General features: G+C 40.5%; 1 protein-coding gene across 3 annotated transcripts; it reads left to right on the top strand.

The window, feature by feature from the left end:
* Positions 1–215: 215 nt before the first annotated feature.
* Bnip2 (BCL2 interacting protein 2) lies at positions 216–17,509 on the top strand. 3 transcript variants are annotated; one of them, XM_052187904.1, is made up of 11 exons: positions 216–308; positions 4,577–4,683; positions 5,143–5,210; positions 6,015–6,191; positions 8,031–8,207; positions 10,000–10,102; positions 11,085–11,216; positions 12,641–12,727; positions 12,822–12,920; positions 13,576–13,611; positions 16,320–17,509. In XM_052187904.1, exons 2-11 carry the CDS (start codon positions 4,634–4,636, stop codon positions 16,369–16,371), a joined length of 981 nt encoding a protein of 326 aa, XP_052043864.1. In that variant the 5' UTR covers positions 216–308; positions 4,577–4,633; the 3' UTR covers positions 16,372–17,509. The 3 variants fall into 3 exon arrangements, with proteins under 3 accessions (XP_052043864.1, XP_052043866.1, XP_052043865.1); XM_052187905.1 differs by lacking the exon at positions 216–308 and adding an exon at positions 590–708; XM_052187906.1 differs by lacking the exon at positions 13,576–13,611.
* Positions 17,510–20,077: the final 2,568 nt, after the last annotated feature.

Here is a 20,077-nt window from a genome sequence, read left to right as displayed (position 1 = left end):
CTGCACATGCGCAGAGAGGAGAAACGCTGGGGATTTTAGGATAACTCCCCGCCCCCGCTTCCTCCCTCGGCCGCGCCCGGCGCCGGTCCGGAGGTGGTCACTTCCGCCGGGACGTGCGCACTGAATCCGGGTCAGCTGCTGCCGCTTGGACGGCAGCTGAGACTGTCTGAGAAAAGCTGGGCCCCGTCTCCACAGCCGACCAAGGGCAGCGGGCTCTGCCCGGCGCCGCTTTCTGCGACCTGGCCGTCAGCCCCACGTCGCCGGCCTGGAGGGGCAAAGAGGACGAGGGGGCCGCGGCTTCCTCCGGGGTGAGCGCGGCCGGGGTAGCAGGCTGGGCTACGGCGCAGCTGGAGGGCTGCGGGAGGATCTGCAAGGCCAGGCGGAGGCGGCAGTCGTGGACTGGCGCGTTCACGTTCCGGGTCCGAGCGCTGCCGGGCCCCGCCCTGCCTCGGGCACTGGTGCCAGTCTCGCGCCCCCTTCCATTTCCGTCTGTGGCCGAGAGCCTGGGGCGGAACCTCCCGGTTCCTGGCTTCCCCTAGCCACGTTTGTTCCGTGTTCCTAACCGGCGTCAGTCCGGAGCAGAACAAAGAAACTTGGGCGTGTAGTGCACCCCATAGCCTCGGGGGGATGGACGCAGACAGCATACACAAACAACAGCCTATAAGTCATCAGGGCTCTCTTAAACTTTCCTGAGTGTGATATCCTAAGGTAGGGTGTGTACGTCAATGCCGGATCCTTGGGTGTTCTCAGACACTTAACTTCATTTAAATATCGGCCAGGTTGCTTTGGATTGGTATATACTTCCGATACCACTGAAGAATTCTTCCTAGGTCTGTTCACGTTCAAGCAGAAATTTATTTGGATCTATATTACATTACTTCGAAACTTCCTTTGTCCTAGGAACTCTTTGAGGAAACAGCTTTTGCAGTATTTATCAAGGTATTTCTAGTGCCTTCCATTTGCGATCGCATCTTAATATTTTGCGTCACTTTTAATTAGGATGTTTCCCCTTATACTTGAACCTCCACCTTCAATGAAATGCACGTTTTCTTATGATTTATTAGAACCCTTTAGTTGTAGGTTTTTTCCCCCTCAAAAGTTATCTTAATATGTCGGTGTCATGTGTAGGTGACTGCAGAGGCCATCGGAACCCCTGGAGCTGCTGGCATTATAGGCTGTTGTGGTGGGAACTGAAATAGGCTCATCTGAAGAGCAGCAAGCATGCTTAATCACTGACCCATCCCTCTAGCCCTCACTTGTAGAAAAGTTAGAGTTGAAGTTATCTAGTTAAGTTACCCATACTTGAAGTTACCAATGTTTGGTTGTCTTGCACATTTTTGGGGGGAGGGGGGCTTGATTCTTAATCATTCTCTGTCTCTCAGTGCTATTCTTAGGTCTTTTCTAGCTGAAAAGATACTGCTGAACTAGGAAATGTGTGTGTGTGTGTGTGTGTGTGTGTGTGTGTAAAAAGATAGACTCTTAAAGCGATATAGTTATACATTTGGGAACAATGACAAGCAAATATAAAGGATGTTTTCAAGGATTTTTGTTGTGGTTGATCTTCAGGGGCATATAGGCTAATAAATGAAAAAAAAAAAATCAAGCAGAGCCTTTGGTGTAAGTGCAGGCTTTCTGCTGCTGTGTTTGGTTTTGTGTGCACAGCAGTTACTTGCACCTATTCTAGCAGCAGTGTTTAAAGTACATGACAGTAAAGTTACCATGGAAACTGTCAAGTCACAGCCTACATAGGTCAAAATAGGATCCTAACACTTAATTCTATTCACCTTCCTAAGCTGCTTGTGGCTTCCCTCTCTAGCTTGGTTGGATTCACACCTCCCCTCCGAAGTTGTGTAGGGAGGAATTCATCATCTCTGATTTTTAACTGGTTAGGGTCAAAGGCTGTTGATTTCATTATGACTGCCTCATACAACTGCCATGAAGAGATGCTAACAAGCTACCCAGATAACAGATTATTTCTTCTGTGGAAGTACGTTATTTTGCCAAGTAGTTTATTAAAGTACTGTTTCTATATTCTAACATTTTAAAGTTCTAAAAGCAAAGCTGGGAAGGCAGTGGACTTGGGAGTCAGAGGTATCCGGATTCCCTCCAGAGCAGTTCTGCTTATTCCAACGCCTTTCTTGCTGTTTTCCTGTTCCTACAGCTGCTTGGTGATAAAGTGCTTCCAAGAACAGAACTCGATTGTTGGCTTTGTTTTTATCTACCTTGTCTGCTACCCATGAAGTTCTTGGTGAAATGGTGGAGTTAGTCTGTTTCTCTCTGTTCCTTCTTTGTTTAACTAGCCTAATCATCCCCCCATAACTAAAAATCCATAATAATATGTGGAGGTGTGTGAACTGCACATGACCAAGAACATTAGAGTCAAATGAGGAAGCTGGCTGCAAGGGCTCGAGGGCTTGGGCGTTCCATGTTTGCTTGTGCTGCTGAGAATGGGACCCCTGCTTTCTAGTTTTATTTTGTAACAGAGTCTGACGCAAAGGCTCAGGCTAGCCTTGAACATGCAGTCTTCCTGCCTCAGCCTCTGAGGTAGCCTGGATTACAACCCTGTATATAAGGAGCCCCCTTTTTGTTGTTTTAGTTGTGTTAGGACAAGGATCTAGCTGCATAGCCCAGGCTAGTCTCAATCTCAGCAGCAATCCTCTTGTAGGCCCCAAAGTACTAGGATTGCAAACCTGAGCCTCCATGACAGTTTGAAAAAGTTAGTTTTCAAGTAATAAAGCAGCTCCAAGGCATTTCACAAGAAAAATGTTTCTTCTAACAAATGAAGAATGATTTTACCAACAGTAATTATACTGCATGTATTTATGTTCTCACAAAGTATTCTCATAATATGTTTTAAGGGAAACTCATTTATAATAACTATTTATATGGCTCAGAAAGCAAAAGAAGCTTATGGGGTTGGCCAAGGCTTGCCCGGCTGACGTGCCTCCACGGTGACGCCTCTATGTGCTGAGATTAATGTATTGATCACAACTGTCGGTTACTGCTGTTACTTCTGAGATTTTCTTTCTGGTTATTTAAAAAAGATAGCCAGAATATTCTGATTCTCCCCACCCCACCCCACCCCACCCCCAATACCCAGTGGAAAGGTGGGACAAGACCATGGTAACTATTCTGGTTATTTACCTAGCAAGTAGTTCAGTAACAGAAAGTTGGCATGTTACTTTTTTTCCCCCTTGTACTAATAAAAAGATTTGTAAAAATGTTAGCCCTTTGAGACCTTCCCAAGGGTAAGTAAGTACTCAAGCAAGCAGATAGACTCTAGTCATTAGAGGAATGAATTTAGTTTGCTGTGTGAAACTTAACAATTCAGGGATCTAATTTCCTTTAGTTTATTTTTAGAATATCATTTGATGTGAATGTGAATGGTTCTCATTAATTAGAAAAGTTTTGTTTTTGTTGTTTTTTTGGGGGGGGTTGTTTTGTTTTTTTGTACACTTTTTTAAAAAATCAGGTATTAGAGAAGGGCTTTGGCGTGCTGCCCTTTCTCTGTGTCAGCCACTTGGAATAACTACTACTTTGTTTTTGTTTTTGTTAATCTATTTCTGTAGTTCCAGTTATGCTATGTGGCTCTTAAGAAAAATTCGAAGCTAGACATCTGGCCAATACCTGTAGTCCCAGAACTCAGGAGGCTGGAACAGAAAGGTCACAAGTTTGAAGACAGCCTAAACTAAAGGGCAAGGACTTGTCTCAGAGATAGAGAATTGTGTGTCAGCGCTGTCTGTAGAAGTTTGCTCTGTTGATTACTGATGTAAATGAGTTGATATGCAGAGTACCTCTGCTTCAGTGATTTGCCAGCTGCTTCTGTTGTACTTTTTACCCACTGATAGTTGTGAATTTTTAAAGATTTGTTTATTTTTTATTTCATGTATGAGTGTTTTGTCAACATGTTTGTGTGCCACATGCATGCCATACTCTTGAAGGTCAAAAGAGGGTGTGTAGCCCCTCAGAAACTGGGGTCTCAAGTGAGTCATCACGTGGTGCTGGGAATCGACCACTGAGCCATCTCTCTAGCCTTTCTTCATGCCTTATACTGTCCCTCAGCTGTCTTATTCTGTCAGAAGGTGAGTTGGTGCAGAAAAAACAAGATTAAACTTTGGGGCATGACTTAAAATAGATAGTTGCACATCTATCTGTGATAGCATCAGTAGCTTGAGCCTTGTGCTCAGAGGCATGGTGCAAAGGGGAAGCAAGCACATCAGAAATCAGTGCAATTCATCTACTGGACAAGCTCCTGAATAGACTCGAAGTGACCTAGAAGTGGTGAGAAGGAGCTGTAAACCCTGCACAGCCCTGGGCCCTGCTGAGGAGCATGTACATGTAACATGCTAGTGCGCTTCTAGACCCACCTCTCTGCAGAGGGCAGAAGTCTGATTTCTTATTCTATATAGAGATGCCATTTATTTGCAATAGGTCGTTTCATAACCAGACTACTGAACTAAAGCCTCTGTGGCTGCTGGCGTGGAGATGTGAGCTTCAGGAGAGATTGCTACACCTTTGCGGCAGGTGAAGGGCAAAGTGGAAATCAAACTGTTGTTCATCTTTCTTTCTCCCCCAGGACCTTGGCTGCCTGGATTGCCAGGAGCTGGAAGTTGACATTGAGTCTAGGCTGAGGATGGAAGGTGTGGAGCTGAAGGAAGAATGGCAGGATGAAGATTTTCCAATGTGAGCAGTACTTTTTATTAAACGGATTTGGAACAAAACATCAGAATTTCTTTAATGAAATGTCAGCTTATGAATATTGGGCTTCTTTAAAAAGAAGGTTACAAGTGATCACTGGATACCAGGAAATGAAAGTTATTTTCCGCCACATATGTGGCTGGTTATCTTTTCATATTTGTTTTAATCATTTCAGCTTCAGGTTTTTAGGGAGCTATGCTTTAACCTAAAGTCTTAGGTTTTAGAGCAGTGGGCTTTCAGCTCTCTGCCAGCCTGGGTTAGTTGATTAATCTCAGGCTGGTGACAAATGCTGTCTCTGACCTCAACACACACACACACATAAACTGGTTGGTAAAACTTATGAAACATAGCTTTAGTCCTTATAACTGACATTTTAATGGATCATTGAGCTTCAAAAGAATTGTTCTTAATTTCTGGATTAAAGAGCTTGTCTATGTCTTCTAGACCTTTACCAGAAGATGACAGCATTGAAGCAGATATACTAGATGTAACTGGTCCAGACAGACAGCCTGGTAAGAAGTTGTGCTACTTTTGAATACATTTCTTTATATATACAGAGAGAGAAAAACCAACATTGAGCTTTTTTCTTCTTTTTCCTGATAGAGTCAAAGGGCAAATTTTGGAATCCTTGAGGAATTTTTTTTATAAAAAATATACCTTTGGTTTTAGAAAATTTTAGAAAAGAGACTATTTAATAAGAAATGACTATAAAATTGGCCTCTGTTGTGTAAAAGGAAATTGGTACATTCTTGATCTCTTGACAAAGAAGCAGTAGTAAATAATTCTTTTAAGAAGAGACAGTGCCATTCTTCAAGTCCACTTGGACATCTCACAGTGCTTATAATTAGTTCCTTGGGCCCACTATCCTCTCCTGAACTCAGCCACATATACCCACACACAGACACACGTGTTCATACTTAAAAACAAATTTAAGTCTGGAGAGATGGTCTAGCAATGGAGAACCTGGCTGCCCCTGCAGAGACCCAGGTTCAGTTCTTCCCATCCATGTTGTAGCTCACAGCCTCCTGTAACTCCAGTTTCAGGGCTTCTGAGGAACTCTTCTGGCCTTAGGTACGGCACAAAAGTGGTGCGCAGACATATATGCAAGCAAAGCACCCTACACATAAAATTAAAACTAATAGAATAAAAATGTTATCTTCTTTTAAAATGCAGCAGCAGTGATCACAACCAGGTTTTATTAATATTTTGGAATTTTCTTTTAAATCTTTTTCTTAAGAACGAAGTGAATAAAATGCTTTTCTTTCTCAATGGAGCATCTGAGTAGTCCAGTCTTCTTCCTTGTTTTCCAATTTCAGGCTCATTAGAGGTTAATGGAAACAAAGTACGGAAGAAACTAATGGCCCCAGACATCAGCCTGACCCTGGATCCTGGTGAAGACTCTCTGTGGTCAGATGATTTGGATGAAGGCGGAGAAGTTGACCTGGAAGGCTTAGATACCCCATCAGAGAACAGTGATGAGTTTGAGTGGGAAGGTAATTCACTCTTTTTATATGAGCTTTGTGAATGGATGTTTATATTATAAAGTGTTTACCATAGTGTTCTCTTTAGGAGAAGTAGGATATGGCCAAATCTTAAATGTAAAGCCTGCTAAAAATCCATTGAAGGATTTTGTTTGAAATATGTTATTTTTTCTGCAGTTCCTAAGTTTGTTTCTAAAGTAGAAGATTCTGAAAGTACTTGAAGTTTTCAAGACTAGATTATGCAGGTAGCTTTCTTTAGTTTAGTTTTGTTTTTCCTTACTTCCCAATATTGTATAGTTTTGATTTTTCATAGTTGCTTCCAAAGTATTGCCTAATATTCTAGTATATTCTTGTTAGTCAATCTAGGAGGGGAAAAATCCTCTAAAGAAACATATAAAAAATATGCTAAAGAACATCAGTGGGGCTGGGCATGATGGCACATCCCTTCAACCCCAGCCTTCCAGAGGCAGAAGCAGGAGGATCTCTTGAATTCCAGGCCAGCCTGGTCTACATAATGAGTTCAGTGACATCCAGGACGACATAGATCCTGTCACAAATAATAACAATAGCTATCTAAGCATTGGCAGAGAAGGTGCTGAGGACAGCTGTACTTGTAAGCTGTCCCTTGAAGTAGTGAGTGCTCAGCCCCAGTCTGGCATTGCTATTCTAATTAGCTGGTGTTCAGAGAGGCATTGGTGTGTGTTTTGCTTTGTGTGCTTTCTAGAATTAGGCAGTAGTTGATTGTGATATTTAGACAGATGTTAATAATCTTTTGTTTCATCTTTAAAGTGAATTTTGCAACAACACTGTACTTAAAAGAGGTAGACAATAATAGGTAATGAAGAGTGATAACTCTGTAGCTTTCGTTCTTTTTTTCCCTTCCCTGTTTTACTGGTTCAATAAGCAGCCCAGTAAGAAGCAATCTTGTATACAGACACTGAATTAGTTTTCTGCCTGTGTGTTTTGTCTCTTCTCTCCTTAATGCTGCTGTAGTCATTTCCTGGAAGGATATTTTCCGTTAACAGCTTTGTCTTGGAAACAACTAACATGCAGTAGGTTTCCCTTCCCCCCATCTTTTGGTAAGGACTATCATACTAAAGTTTTGAAAATCATTACTTCATTTTAAATCAACTAACCTGCAATCTGCAAGCATAAATTACACGTAATCATTGGAGCTTTGGCTAGTGTTGATTTATGTAAATTTTTGCATGTGTTCTTCAGAAGTACATGTCTGCTTTATAAAACTGATCAAAGGGAAAATGATCACTGAGTTGTTAACCACTTTCTATCTTGTATTACAGTGTTTTACAATTAGTGTATATGCTAAAAAACAATTGGCTCTCAGATAGTTACTAGAAGTAAGCTGTATTAGTAACTCTTAATGGACACTGTTGTCCTGAATGAAATCTGGAAAGGCATGCAAAGTAGTAAGATTTTGGTTGCTCTACTTTGCTGCACTCGATGTAAATGTTGCACTATAACTTGGTGCTTTGTTGAATTGGGCAGTAGAAAGTTCAAGTAAACTGATTTTAAAGACATAAATTGACCTTAAGTAAGAACAAGGCTTTTCTTGTTATAAAGGTGATAATGCCAGCTTATATATTTGAAATTCTCTGTAAATAGTTGTATGCTGTATGTGACGGTGTGCACCTATACTCCCAGAGGCTTGGAGACTAAAGCAGGGTCACCTGGGCCCAAAAGTGTGAGACTAGCCTGGAGAGCCCCACAGCACACCAAGGGGAAAACAGAAAAGAACTTGGAGTAATCTAGATAGTAAAGTGGTTAACATACAATTTTGATTTTTATTGTGTAAATAATAGTTTGTGATTCAAAAGCCTTTTATTTTAACAGATGATCTTCCCAAACCCAAAACTACTGAAGTCATTAGGAAAGGCTCAATTACTGAATACACAGCCACAGAAGAAAAGGAAGATGGACGCCGCTGGCGCATGTTCCGGATTGGAGAGCAGGACCACAGAGTAGACATGAAGGCAATCGAACCCTACAAAAAAGTTATTAGCCATGGAGGTAAGGATAGGGCGGCTCCTCTGGACCTTTTGATGCAGTGTCCAAAGTTTCATGCTGTCAAAAAATGTGCCTAGAGATAGTAGCTTGTTTTGAAAGAAAAAGAAAAATTCTCTGACATTTTGATATCAAAGCTTTAATACTTTGTTTTGATTTTTTCTAATGTAGATGTGTGTTTGCCTGTATGTATGTCTGGACACCACCACTTAGGTATCTCATGTCTTCATAGAGGCCAGCAGAGGGCATCAGATCCTGGGAGGGCATCAGATCCAGCAGAGGGCATCAGACTGGGAATCTGAGTCCTCTGGAAGAACAGCCAGCGAGTGCTCTTAGCTGCTGAGCCATCTCTCCAGCTCAAGGATTTTAAAGGCTTGAAGTAAAATGATAAAAGGACAACTAAGAATTACTTATATAGGAGCTGGAAATATGGGTCAGCAGTAATAATTACTGACTGCTCCTCCAGTGAATCCAAGTTCAATTCGTAGCACCCACATGATATCTCTCAGCCGGCTGCAATTCCAGTCCCATGGAATCCAATACCTTCTTATGGCCTGTATGGGCACCATACAAATAACTTTTAAACAGTATTTTTAGGTGTTTACTATAAGTTTTAAAAGTATAATAGTTTCACCCTGTATGTTTACTGCTCAAAAGAAGTTAGTTTCTGCCAGGCGGTGGTGGCGCATGCCTTTAATACCAGCACTTAGGAGGCAGAGGCAGGCAGATTTCTGAGTTGGAGGCTAGCCTGGTCTACAGAGTGAGTTCCAGAACAGCCAGGACTACACAGAGAAACCCTGTCTCGGAAACAAAACAAAACAAAACAAAAAAACAAACAAACAAAAGAAGTTAGTTTCTTGAACCTTTTGCAAGCATTTACTTATCTTAGTTTACTTAACTAATACAGTTAAGATGATTTTCAGCAAAAACTTGTATGTTTCTCAGTATATTCAAACATGTACATATATGTACACATAGATACAATGCATGCCCATATAGAACATTTCACTTTGTCCAGGAATATCGACACCTTTCTAGTAAGTCCATCCTCTCTATAACCACTACTCACAATCTTGCTCATAGTCAGCTTTGCCTCTTAAGAAGTAAATGCTCTGTGACTGGTCTCACGGTGTGCACTTCCCATCATCCAGCATGTTTCTGAGCAGCTACAGCCATATCATGGGTCTAGTGTATTCTCTATCACTGAATATTTCATGGCCCAAATAAACTGCTTGTGTGCATCTGCTACAGGGTTGAGTCTTGAGTTGTTTGCAGTTTGGTCTCTGACTGGGATACTGCAATGTTAGCACAAGCCTCCTCTTGGGCTTTGTGAGGCTTAGACTTGACTTCAGCTTTTCACGGCACAATTCATCTAGCTCAGTGGAGCACTGTTGGTTTTCTTTTGTTTGGTTGGTTGTTTTTTTATCTTGGAGATACACAAAAATAGTTTATTCCCCTAGGAGACTTGTGAGCCAGTCAGAAACTGTACGTTGTCACACTGTTAGTCTGACCATAGAATATAGGAGTGCTCCTAGGTGCTATGTCAAAATGTCAGCATTTTCCTGGTCAGAGTATAGTTACACTGGATAAAATGTGTTATAGTCTCAAAGTCCAGACACTGGCCAGATGAGCTTTTCTTTAGAAACTGTTCCCACTTAGTTTGCTTTGCGAGCTGCATCTCTTGCTCATCCCTATAGTCATTGTTTACCTGGAAGCTCTGCAGTCACATATACATAGAAGTGATAATTCTATAGAGTAAAATTATGCCAAAGATTTTACCCTTCTTTTGTCTTCCCAGGCTATTATGGGGATGGCTTGAATGCCATCGTTGTATTTGCTGTCTGCTTCATGCCTGAGAGTGGTCAGCCTAACTATAGATATTTGATGGACAATCTCTTTAAGTAAGTATGGCTTTTGGGGGCTGTGTTCAAGACAGGGTTTCTTTGTGTCTCCTTGGCTGTCCCAGAACTCATTCTGTAACCCAGGCTGGCCTTGAACTCACAGAGATCTGCATGTCTCTGCCTCCTGAGTGCTGGATTAAAGGCATGAGCCACCATTTCCCTCCCAAGTAACTGTATCTTAAGATGTTTGAACAGAATTCTGAACTCATTAGACTCATAATTTATGAAAGTCTTATAAAAACTAGAAAGAAAGCCAGCTTGATGGTACAGGCCAATAATCAGCTATTCAGGAGGTTAAGGGAGAAGGATCAAAAGTTGACGGCATGACCAAACTATATACAGATCAAGGTTAGGGTCAGCCTGGGCAGCCTAATGAGACCTTGTAGCAAAATAAAATGTGAAGAACTGGGGATACAGTTGAGTGACTACTCTGGCCTGGCATATATATATATTCTGTCAGGCAATAACAGTAACAACATATAGACGTCACCCTATTTCTGAGTCCCTAGGTCTTTATGTTTTAGCATTATGACACTGTTTTGCAACTCAGTAGAAAAACGTTTCATTTTAAAATTAATATATATTATCTCATCCAACTTCAGTGTTTGAAAACATTGCTTAAAAAGGTAACTGACCATCTCAAAATTATATGACTAAATTAATTATATCCCTGGGACTTGACGTAGTGAACCAACAAGTCACTCTTTTTCTTGACTTAGTGCAGTTTCTCATTTTATACTGTGAAGCTCTCAAGTATACACAGAGAAAAAGCCAAGCATGCCATGCCCTGGTCCCACCTGTCCCCTGACCACACCCAGTGCCATTCAGGCTGCAGGATTTGTTGTGACTTTGTTTTAAACAATTCCATCACCTACTGCAGGTGCTTGCTCTTACTGTGAAAGGGAGGGAACTGTGTTCATTTGGGAGCCTGTTCAGTTCTGAATGGTGACAGCTAACACATATACTTAATTTGTTTTTATAGATATGTTATTGGCACTTTAGAACTGTTGGTAGCAGAGAACTACATGATCATTTACTTAAATGGCGCGACAACTCGAAGGAAAATGCCCAGTCTGGGATGGCTCAGGAGATGCTACCAGCAAATTGACAGACGGTGATGTAGACTTGGCTGAGAGATTTTTACAATAGTTTTATTAGATTAAAATATGCTTTCTGTTGCCATTTAAAGACAACATCAATTTCTTCGGTTGTATTTGTCAACTTCTGTATGTTTTTATTTTTTTAAAGCTGGCACTGAACAATGACATGGTGAATAACTTGAGTCTGCTTTTAGTAACAGTGACTTTAATTCTTCAGAACACACAAGATTGCTCTCCATTCTTTCCTATGACATTTGGAACACATTATTTAATATTCATCTTGGACAGTGTCTCCCTGCTGTGTACTCTACTGTGGGGCCAGTGCAGCTGCTCAAGTTGTGTGTGGAAGCCAGGAGGAGTCACTAAGCTTACTACTCAAATGCTAGCCTCTTTGTTGAGACAGTTTCTAGCTCAGACCTGGAGCTAATAAGCCAGGTACCTAAGAGAGCTCCAGCACTGAGATTACATATCTTCCACAGTATTCTCTTTTTCATCTGGGTTCTGGGGAATGAGACCTAGGTCCCATGCTGACACTATAGGCACTGGACTTACCAGGCCATCCCCCAGCTCTCAGGTCTCTTAAAGATACTAGTCCAGCTATAGTTTTTCAGAACAAACACTGAAAGTGTGTTCTCTTGAGACTCATTTGTCCACACCAGTGAAGCAACTTTAATCTTGCTAATGGTTCAGTTTTGTTTTAGTTGATTCAAGTGGTTTACCCTGACTTGTTTTTTTGTTTTGTTTTTTTGTTGTTGGATTTTTGTTTTGGTTTGGTTTTTGGTTTTTCAAGACAGGGTTTCTCTGTAGTCCTACCTATCCTGGAACTCACTCGGTAGACTGCCTCCTAAGTGCTAGGATTAAAGGTGTACGCCACCACTACCCAGCTACCCTGACTTGTTAATAGGTTTCTTTTTATAGGCAAACATGTTCACTATCTTCTGTAATTTTTTTAAATACAAAGAAATATCTAAAAAGAGGCTTTGACTTTATAGTGACAATTTTTAAAACTCTAAATGTTGTTGGGTCTGACTCCTGGGCTCACTCCTTTGGTTTTCTCTGCCCTGCCCCCTTACAAGTTAGTGCCTTTTACGATGTTAGAAGCAAATACCAGTTTCTCCCTAGATTCGAACAGAAAAAGTGGTTTACTTTCATGTTCAGTATCAGCTCTTTCCTTGCTGGATCAGTGTGTATGCTAGGAGACATTTGAAAGCAGGCAAAATAAGACATGATTTTGGACAAATTAAATAAATTATATTTCACAGCATAGGAGGGAAGAATGTATTTTCTTGTCTTTAGAAGTGTTTATACAGAAATGGAGATTTTTGGTAACTTTTTTCCATCTATTTTGTACAAACTTGCATTATATTCATTTATGTCTAACTTTTTTGTGCTATAATTTGTAGAAATTTGTATAATTTTTTTTTCTTTTTGTCTCCAGGTTAAGGAAAAACCTAAAGTCTCTAATCATTGTGCACCCCTCTTGGTTTATCCGAACACTTCTGGCTGTTACAAGACCATTTATCAGGTAATTTTCTGAGTGTCCATTTTAAAAAATTGTATTTAAATGTCAGTTTTAGGTGTCAGAAGTACTGAGATAATTGTTTGTGTTTTCTTCCCAGTTCAAAATTCAGTCAGAAAATCAGATACGTCTTTAATTTGGCAGAGCTGGCGGAGCTTGTTCCCATGGAGTATGTTGGCATACCAGAGTGCATCAAACAGTATGTCTCCCTTTCCTTCTCTTCCTGTTTCTGTGCAAGAGCAATGCTTCTCCACCTCACTGTGTTCTAGAACATGGGGTTTGTAAGGAAGAAGTAGAGGAAGAACCTGTTTTCCCCACAGCTTTCCCCTTACAGCACCATATTTACATAACAAGGTGATGACCACTCATGAATCCTTCTATATGTTAAGTACTGCCTTCAGTCTGAGAGATGACTTCCTGAAGAGGAGTCCTGTAGAGTAACTTCTCTACTTGACATATTACTCCCTCACATGGAATGAGCTTACCATATTACTGAAGGAACTCATTGCTAAAGAAATGAGTTGTTGCTTAAATCAGCTTGGTCTTAATATTTTCCAGAAACTAGAATTTCCTGTTTCACTGTTCACTTCCCCTGCCTGCTTAGAGACTTGGGAGACTGTGGGTTGAACCCTTGGCATCACAGAGCTGTGGTGCAGGAAGTGTTTCTCTGACTGTTGGTCTAAGGGTTTAGGCTTAAGTGTATCTGAGCCAGAGTTTACCAAGTTGGTTCTTATTCTCTACATCATGTTAAATGCTAGCATTTCATACTTGTGCCTACACAGTTAACACGTTCAGTCTTTTTTTTTTTTTAATCTCAAAATGTGCATTTACTGAAATAACTCTTCCTTACCAAGGTATGAAGAAGAAAAGTTTAAAAAGAGACAAAAAAGGTACATGCACACCTTGACTGGGTTGCATCTAGACTAGTCCATTTGCATCGCAAAGACTAACCCTGCTGCTAGTTGGTTAGCTTGCAAACAGAGAATAGCATTTGTAAATATAAATGTTGCCCAGAGCCCAGTACAGGGCAAACCCTAAGCTCCTCCTGCTCAATATGAGCATGCTAATGCATGTGCTCACGTCAGCGCCCTCCCACTGTGTGTGCTGAACCCAGAGAAATGATGGAAGCCCTGGTTAAAATCCCAGGCCTTTGAAAACTTTCGAATTTTGCTTTTGAAATAGGTATACAGACATTTTCAAGCAACAGCTTATTCCCTTGGGGGCAATGATTATATTTGCAATGCATATATTCTTTGGCTAACCAACATTGATTTTCTTTATATGCTTAAATTAAATAGCCTGCTAACCAGTCAAACTCTACATGTGATAAAATACCTAAAATTCAGTATATCATTTAACAGTTAAACACTCTGCTTTCTACTTTAAATTTAATTTTGAACACTTCTGCTTTGAGTGTAACAACCTTTCATTTGTTAATTTCTTAGTATAAAGATGAAAGGCAGAGTATAAAATAGTTTAGCATTTCATATAGTAGTTTAGAAAATCATGAGCCTTGGGCCTCATTTCTTCATAGCTTAGTTTGGGAGTTTTGTTATGTTTTGGAGCTGGTCTTACTCTGTATCTCAGGCTGGCCTCTCTCTCACAGTCTCTGCTTCAGTATCCAGATGTGAGGTTGTGTCGCGCTACCACCTCACCCACTGTTAATAGACTTCATTTTATTTTTAGATTTTAACAACAGCATTAGCAAAATGTCACTTAATATGATCTTAGAGACTAAGATGAGAGATTTGCATCTGTGGGACTAGTTAGAATCTTTGCTGGTGTAGTCTTAATTCTGAACAGTTTGATTCTTTTGGTGAGAATTCAGCGAATCATTTAAGAGTTATTTCTGTGTAGCACTTTACAGTTTAAACAAGATTCACTAATCTTGTGTAAAGCAGTATGTCAGCAGTAGCTTAGGTAATGGGGTTTTGCTTTTCTCTCTAGGCAATGCTGTGTATATGCCTGACGAGTGGATGAAACTCAAAGTATCATCGATAATTATAGCTAGTAGTTTGAAGCCACCTACCTTCTAGACTTTAAAATGACTTGCTGGGAGTTGGGGCTGGCAAGTGCCTTTAATCACAGCACTTGAGAGGCAGAGACCAGCAGATTCTGTGAATTGAGGGTGGCCAGATCTACATAGTGAGTTTCAGGAGCTGGGGGAAGGGACACTGGGGGGGGGGGGGCTTTGTTTTTGAGGAAATGTGCTGGTAATAACCCTTTAAAAAGGGTTTTAGTGTTTTATCAGCTGTCAGAAGTAATCCAAGCATCTCATAAAAAGTAAAACTTAATGTTTTACTTCTGTTGTTTGAAAGCATTCACAGTTATTCCATCCTGAGTATTTCTCCCTTAGAATCCCTTCTGCTTTTCTCTTTATTCTATGTTCCCCTGCTGAAAAATGAAATAGTCATTTATCTTGTTTTTTTTTTCCATTTTGCTTGTGTTCATTCCTCAGTAGGGTGATTACAGATGTCTTTCAGCACTTAATTCTTACAAAACTTCCTTTAATATTAAAAAGATGATTTGAGAAATATTTGTTTTATTAGTTCTAAATACAGACATGGGGTGGTAGATGTGGCAAGCATCCGTTAAGTGGAACCCAGAGAGGTGTTCCCAGTATTGGCTAAGAACTAAGGATTGAAGTATAGTCCTTTTAAATGTTTTACCTCTTTTCTTTCTGTAGCGTGGTGTTCTGTGGCCAGGCAGCTGCCATGCTTCAACAGTGCCTATAATTACTTCTTAATACTAGTTCATATTTTAAAAAATCAGTTGTGTATTGTAGGCCTTAACAAGAGTATTAGGTAATCTTTGATGCCAACAGACCAGGGCTTTTTACTTTTGATTGACAGATAATTAGGTGATTGTAGTAATGGAACAGGTGTGAAAAGGACCGTCCTGCTCTGTACTAGTGTGACTTATGAATCCCACACGAGCCATACTACCACAGAGTCAGTACTGTTACCACATTCTCTTCTCATCTCCATGTGCCTACTTTTTCTTAGTACCTCTGGCAACCAACCATTAATCCAGTGAGATTTTTTAACCCTTATAGATACTTCTGAATGTTAAGTCCGTATGGCTTTCATAATAAATGAAAAGCGTTCACACACAGTGTACCAGTGAGTTCCAGAAAATAGTTGCTATTCTGTAATACAGTTTGGTTCTGGATTTTAAAACGTTAATTGGTCAGTTGGTGGTTTAAGTGGTGCATTTAAATTTCAGTTAACAGTCATTTTTGAGAGCTGATTTTCTGTCAATAGTCTTACCCACTAAACTTCTTGCTGTAGTGGAATTGTGTATACATATATATAATAATTCATCAGCTCTCAGGATGTTAAGGCTATGAACATAAAGTATCCTGTGGTCTTTAAAGAAATAGTGACAATGTTTGTATCCTTGCCAGGGTCCAGTTGATTAGAAAAATTCTGTTCCTTTTGAGAAATGTTTGGTTTTTTTCCCCTAGTATCTGTTTTGTTTGCAAAGCTTTGTTTTTTTAACAGAATAATTTGTGCTAAAAGTAGTCATTCTCAGAATGAAATCATCCAGCTGCCAGTGTCATGACTGTTTTTAATTAGCTGTATTTTTTATTGAACAGAGTTGATCAAGAGCTTAATGGAAAACAAGAACCACCAAAAAGTGAGCAGTAAGTTCCACATCCAGCCCAGACGAGACAAAGAGCACCGGGGAGGCGGGGCTATAATGCATCCTAGTGCACTGGTGACTCAAGTGTTTATGTAATCTGTTACAAAATTTACTTGACTTCTTTTCAAATGGACTCTTGTACAAGGGACTGTTCACTGCTGTCATGGTTTGCAACTCTTGAATTTAGCTCCTTAATGACTAATTATATTGTAATCATTTTATATTGCTAAATAGCAAAGAACTACACTTTATATAAAGCAATTTTTACATTTGTTTATTTGAATGATGCATCTTCAGTAAAGTATTTATATACATAAATGACAAAGGAAAGAAATAATATATATTTTTTATGTTGGGGGCAATACTTTTTAGTGTTTACCTATCTTGTGGGGATGAATATATTACAAGTAAATAAGACCACGATTTTAAATGTAAAATGCATGTAAGACTGTTTTTGTAAATGGTTGAATACATTTCCTGGGTAACTTAGGCTGGGTTGTCCTAAAGCAGGGACAGGTAAACTGACGCCAAGAAGTACCTAAGGTCATGCATGTGGTCCAGGCAGTAGTTGCAGCCTGAGCTTCTCACCTGAAAGCACATTGTTTCTTAATGTGGTGAAAGGGCAGGTGACTTGCTTTCCTCTTTAAAGAAATGTTAGAACCAGAACTAAAGATTTTTGAAAAGCTAGTAGTTAGGGTTTATATATTTGTATATAAGGGACATTTTACTTTACCCAAAGTCAGAACTGTTTAAAAGAGAAAGAAAGCAAGCTGTTAAGGTATGTTCAGTAGTGTGACATGAGTTGTGTTGTGTGTGAAGCTGTGAGGTGCTGCAGAGGCATCTATGAGTATTCACGGTCAGCTGCATCTGTAGAGCAGGTGGAGTGCTATTGCAGTGCTCTCACGGTGTGGCACTGTGCCCGAGGACTTCCTCATCGCTATTTGAGCACAGTGGAATCTGGCCTAACATATGGGTGTTCACATTGCTATTAGATGGGGTACAGTGCTGTACACGGGTCAATTCTGTAAGGGTTGAAGTGCTGCTGCTGCGTACTCAGGACGACGTATGCTGTATGTAAGCCTTCATTTCATGTGGTTAGTACCTTGACTGAAAACTGAAATAAATATTACTTGTGCCTCCAAACAGGGTCTGATTCTAAAACAATGAGTTTGTCTAGTCTTGTGTCATGGACTTGCCTGGTGTATACATATTTAGTGCATATCAGCTTCACGACATCCAGCCCTTCACATAAGCTGCTTACCAAAGTGATCTAGCAAAACAGCAGTGAAGCAAGTGCAGGCTAAGCTTAGGTTATTTTCTCCCATGCTTAGCACATGACCTTCACCACGGTCAGTTTTTAGGGTTAAGCTTCTATTGCAAAAGAGAATTTTTCTTTGTTTTTCTCAGGCATAAATTTGTCCTGCTAGGTTAAAACCAGTTAAGATCAAGCTGAAAGACTTTCTGGGTAAAACATTTCTCCATAACCTTCAGCATAGATCCAGCACTTGTGTTATTTCAGTACATTGAGCCAAAACCATTTTACTTGTGTTGGTAAAGGGAACTTTGAGAATAACTGTATAGCACCAGGTGTGGTGGCATCTGTCTTTAATCCCAAAATTTAGCAGACAGGGGCTGGCAGAGATCTGTGAGTTTAAGGTCAGCCTGGCATACATAGCTACATAGCTACCCTTTTGAACTTAACCCCCGAGTCATGAGTAGCGTACAGAACGTCGTCTTACGGGGCCTCTCACCTGTCTCTGTCTCAGAATGGACTGAGCTTTGTCTTTTATTTTCTTCCACATTAAGTACTGAGATCATCAGTTTCAAAATACAGACAATAGCTTCAGCTTTTTACTGTGTTTTACTTTTTGCAGAAGTAGTTGGTTTGGGGTTTGGAGGTTTTTTGTTTGTTTGGGTTTTTTGTTTGGTTTGGTTTGTAAGTTTTTAAAAAGTAGAAGTAGCCTATATTCAGTTCGAACATGGAGAGCTGGCTCAGCAGTTGTAAGAACACTTTCAAGTTTAGTTCCCAGTGATGATGGCGGGCAGCTCATGGCCGCCTATAATTCCAGCTCCAGGGGACTTCTGCAGTCTCTGGCCTCTGGGCATATGCATGCGTGTGTGTGTGTGTGTGTGTGTGTGTGTGTGTGTGTGTGTGTGTGTGTGTGTGTGTGTGTACACACATACATACACACACAGACACACAAAATCTTTTTTAAAAATGAATAAAATTCACAAGGAACAGCCAAGTATCGTGACATATGCCATGCACTAGAGAGTCTAAAACAGGAGAATTCTAAGTGTAAGGCCCATCAGAGGTACATAGCAAGCTCATGACTGAAGAAGAAAGGGGAAACTGCTTCAACCTGCACTTGAATGTGGGTAGAGATGTGCCCACAGTAAATGTAAACATACCTGTGTGACTGGTGATGAAATAGTAGGCTAGAGGAAAATCACATTAAATTGATTTTTAATTGGCACAATATAATATGTTCCCACATCGTATTTTAATTTTCATTACTAATTGAGGTGAAAATGCAAAGAGTAAACTTGCCAGCTTTAGTTCCATGTTTTCTTACCATGTCTGTTACACTCATGTTTGGCTCTGATTGTCCCCTTTTTATCAAGTTTTTCTTAGAAAATAATGTGTCTGTTCTGCTTGTATTACTGAAAAAGCAACAAAGGAAGCTGTGAAGTCTCCACCTCACATTGAAGCCTTTAACTCCATGAGGCAAGAGGTGCCAGAAGTGTGGTACTAAGCAGAGTTAAAAGATAAGTGAGAAAAATGAGCCATTACAAAGAAAGACTTGGTTATCACCTACATACCCCCACAAGTGTCCCTCTTAAGGGACATACTCTGCATGGCAGCCAGTGGTTCCATTTCCTGTATCCACAAGGAAACATCATATACAGTGTGAACTGACAAGAAAACTGCTGATGGCCATGGTGATGATGTCCTCCTGTCCTCTGCATCTTCAGACAGAAGCAGGTCTGTAGCGTAGCAGCTACAGTGTCCCAAGTTGAGACTGATACTACCCTTCATGGCTGGTAAATGTTAATATTGGCTTCTGTGCTAAGTGCCATGCCTTAGTGTCACCAGCTCCTTGACAGTATTCATCCAGAGAATTTGTATCCTGTTCCTGCAGCCACATATGAGAATGCTTAGGGAACTGGAAGAGGCAATCTCATGCAGACGTGCTGGGAGTTAGCACTATGACACATGGAGAAGAGCAGGCCAGTTTCTTGATGGAATTGGTAGGTCTCTATGAAAGGTGACAATAGCTTTGGCATTCTTTGTCCTGTATCTTAAGTAGAAAATTATTGCTGGATGGTGGTGGCGCACACCCTTGATCCCTAGCACTTTGGAGGCAGAGGTAGGCTGATCTCTGACTTTGAGGACAGCCTAGTCTACAGACTGAGTTCTAAGACAGCCATGATTACACAGAGAAACCCTGTTTCAAAACAATGGGGGTGGGGATAGAAAATTGTTAACACTGTTAGAGATGCTGAGGAGACAGTTGACAACAGAGGTAACCACCCCATTCTGCATCAGTTTTGTTGTGCTGTCTCCCCTCGCTCCCCATACCCCTATTTTCTTTAGATACTGCAGTCATATCTTGGCTGGAATAAGAAAAATTTATATATAGGTGAAGCTAGTGAGAGTTTACTTTATACTAGGGAATGAGAATTGTGTAGTGGGCATTGCTAAGGCCA

This window comes from Apodemus sylvaticus, chromosome 7 (assembly GCF_947179515.1).
Source record: "Apodemus sylvaticus chromosome 7, mApoSyl1.1, whole genome shotgun sequence".
Taxonomy (NCBI): domain Eukaryota; kingdom Metazoa; phylum Chordata; class Mammalia; order Rodentia; family Muridae; genus Apodemus; species Apodemus sylvaticus.
The sequence above is the reverse complement of the archived record's forward strand: the minus strand, read 5'-3'. Positions and strand labels throughout refer to the sequence as shown.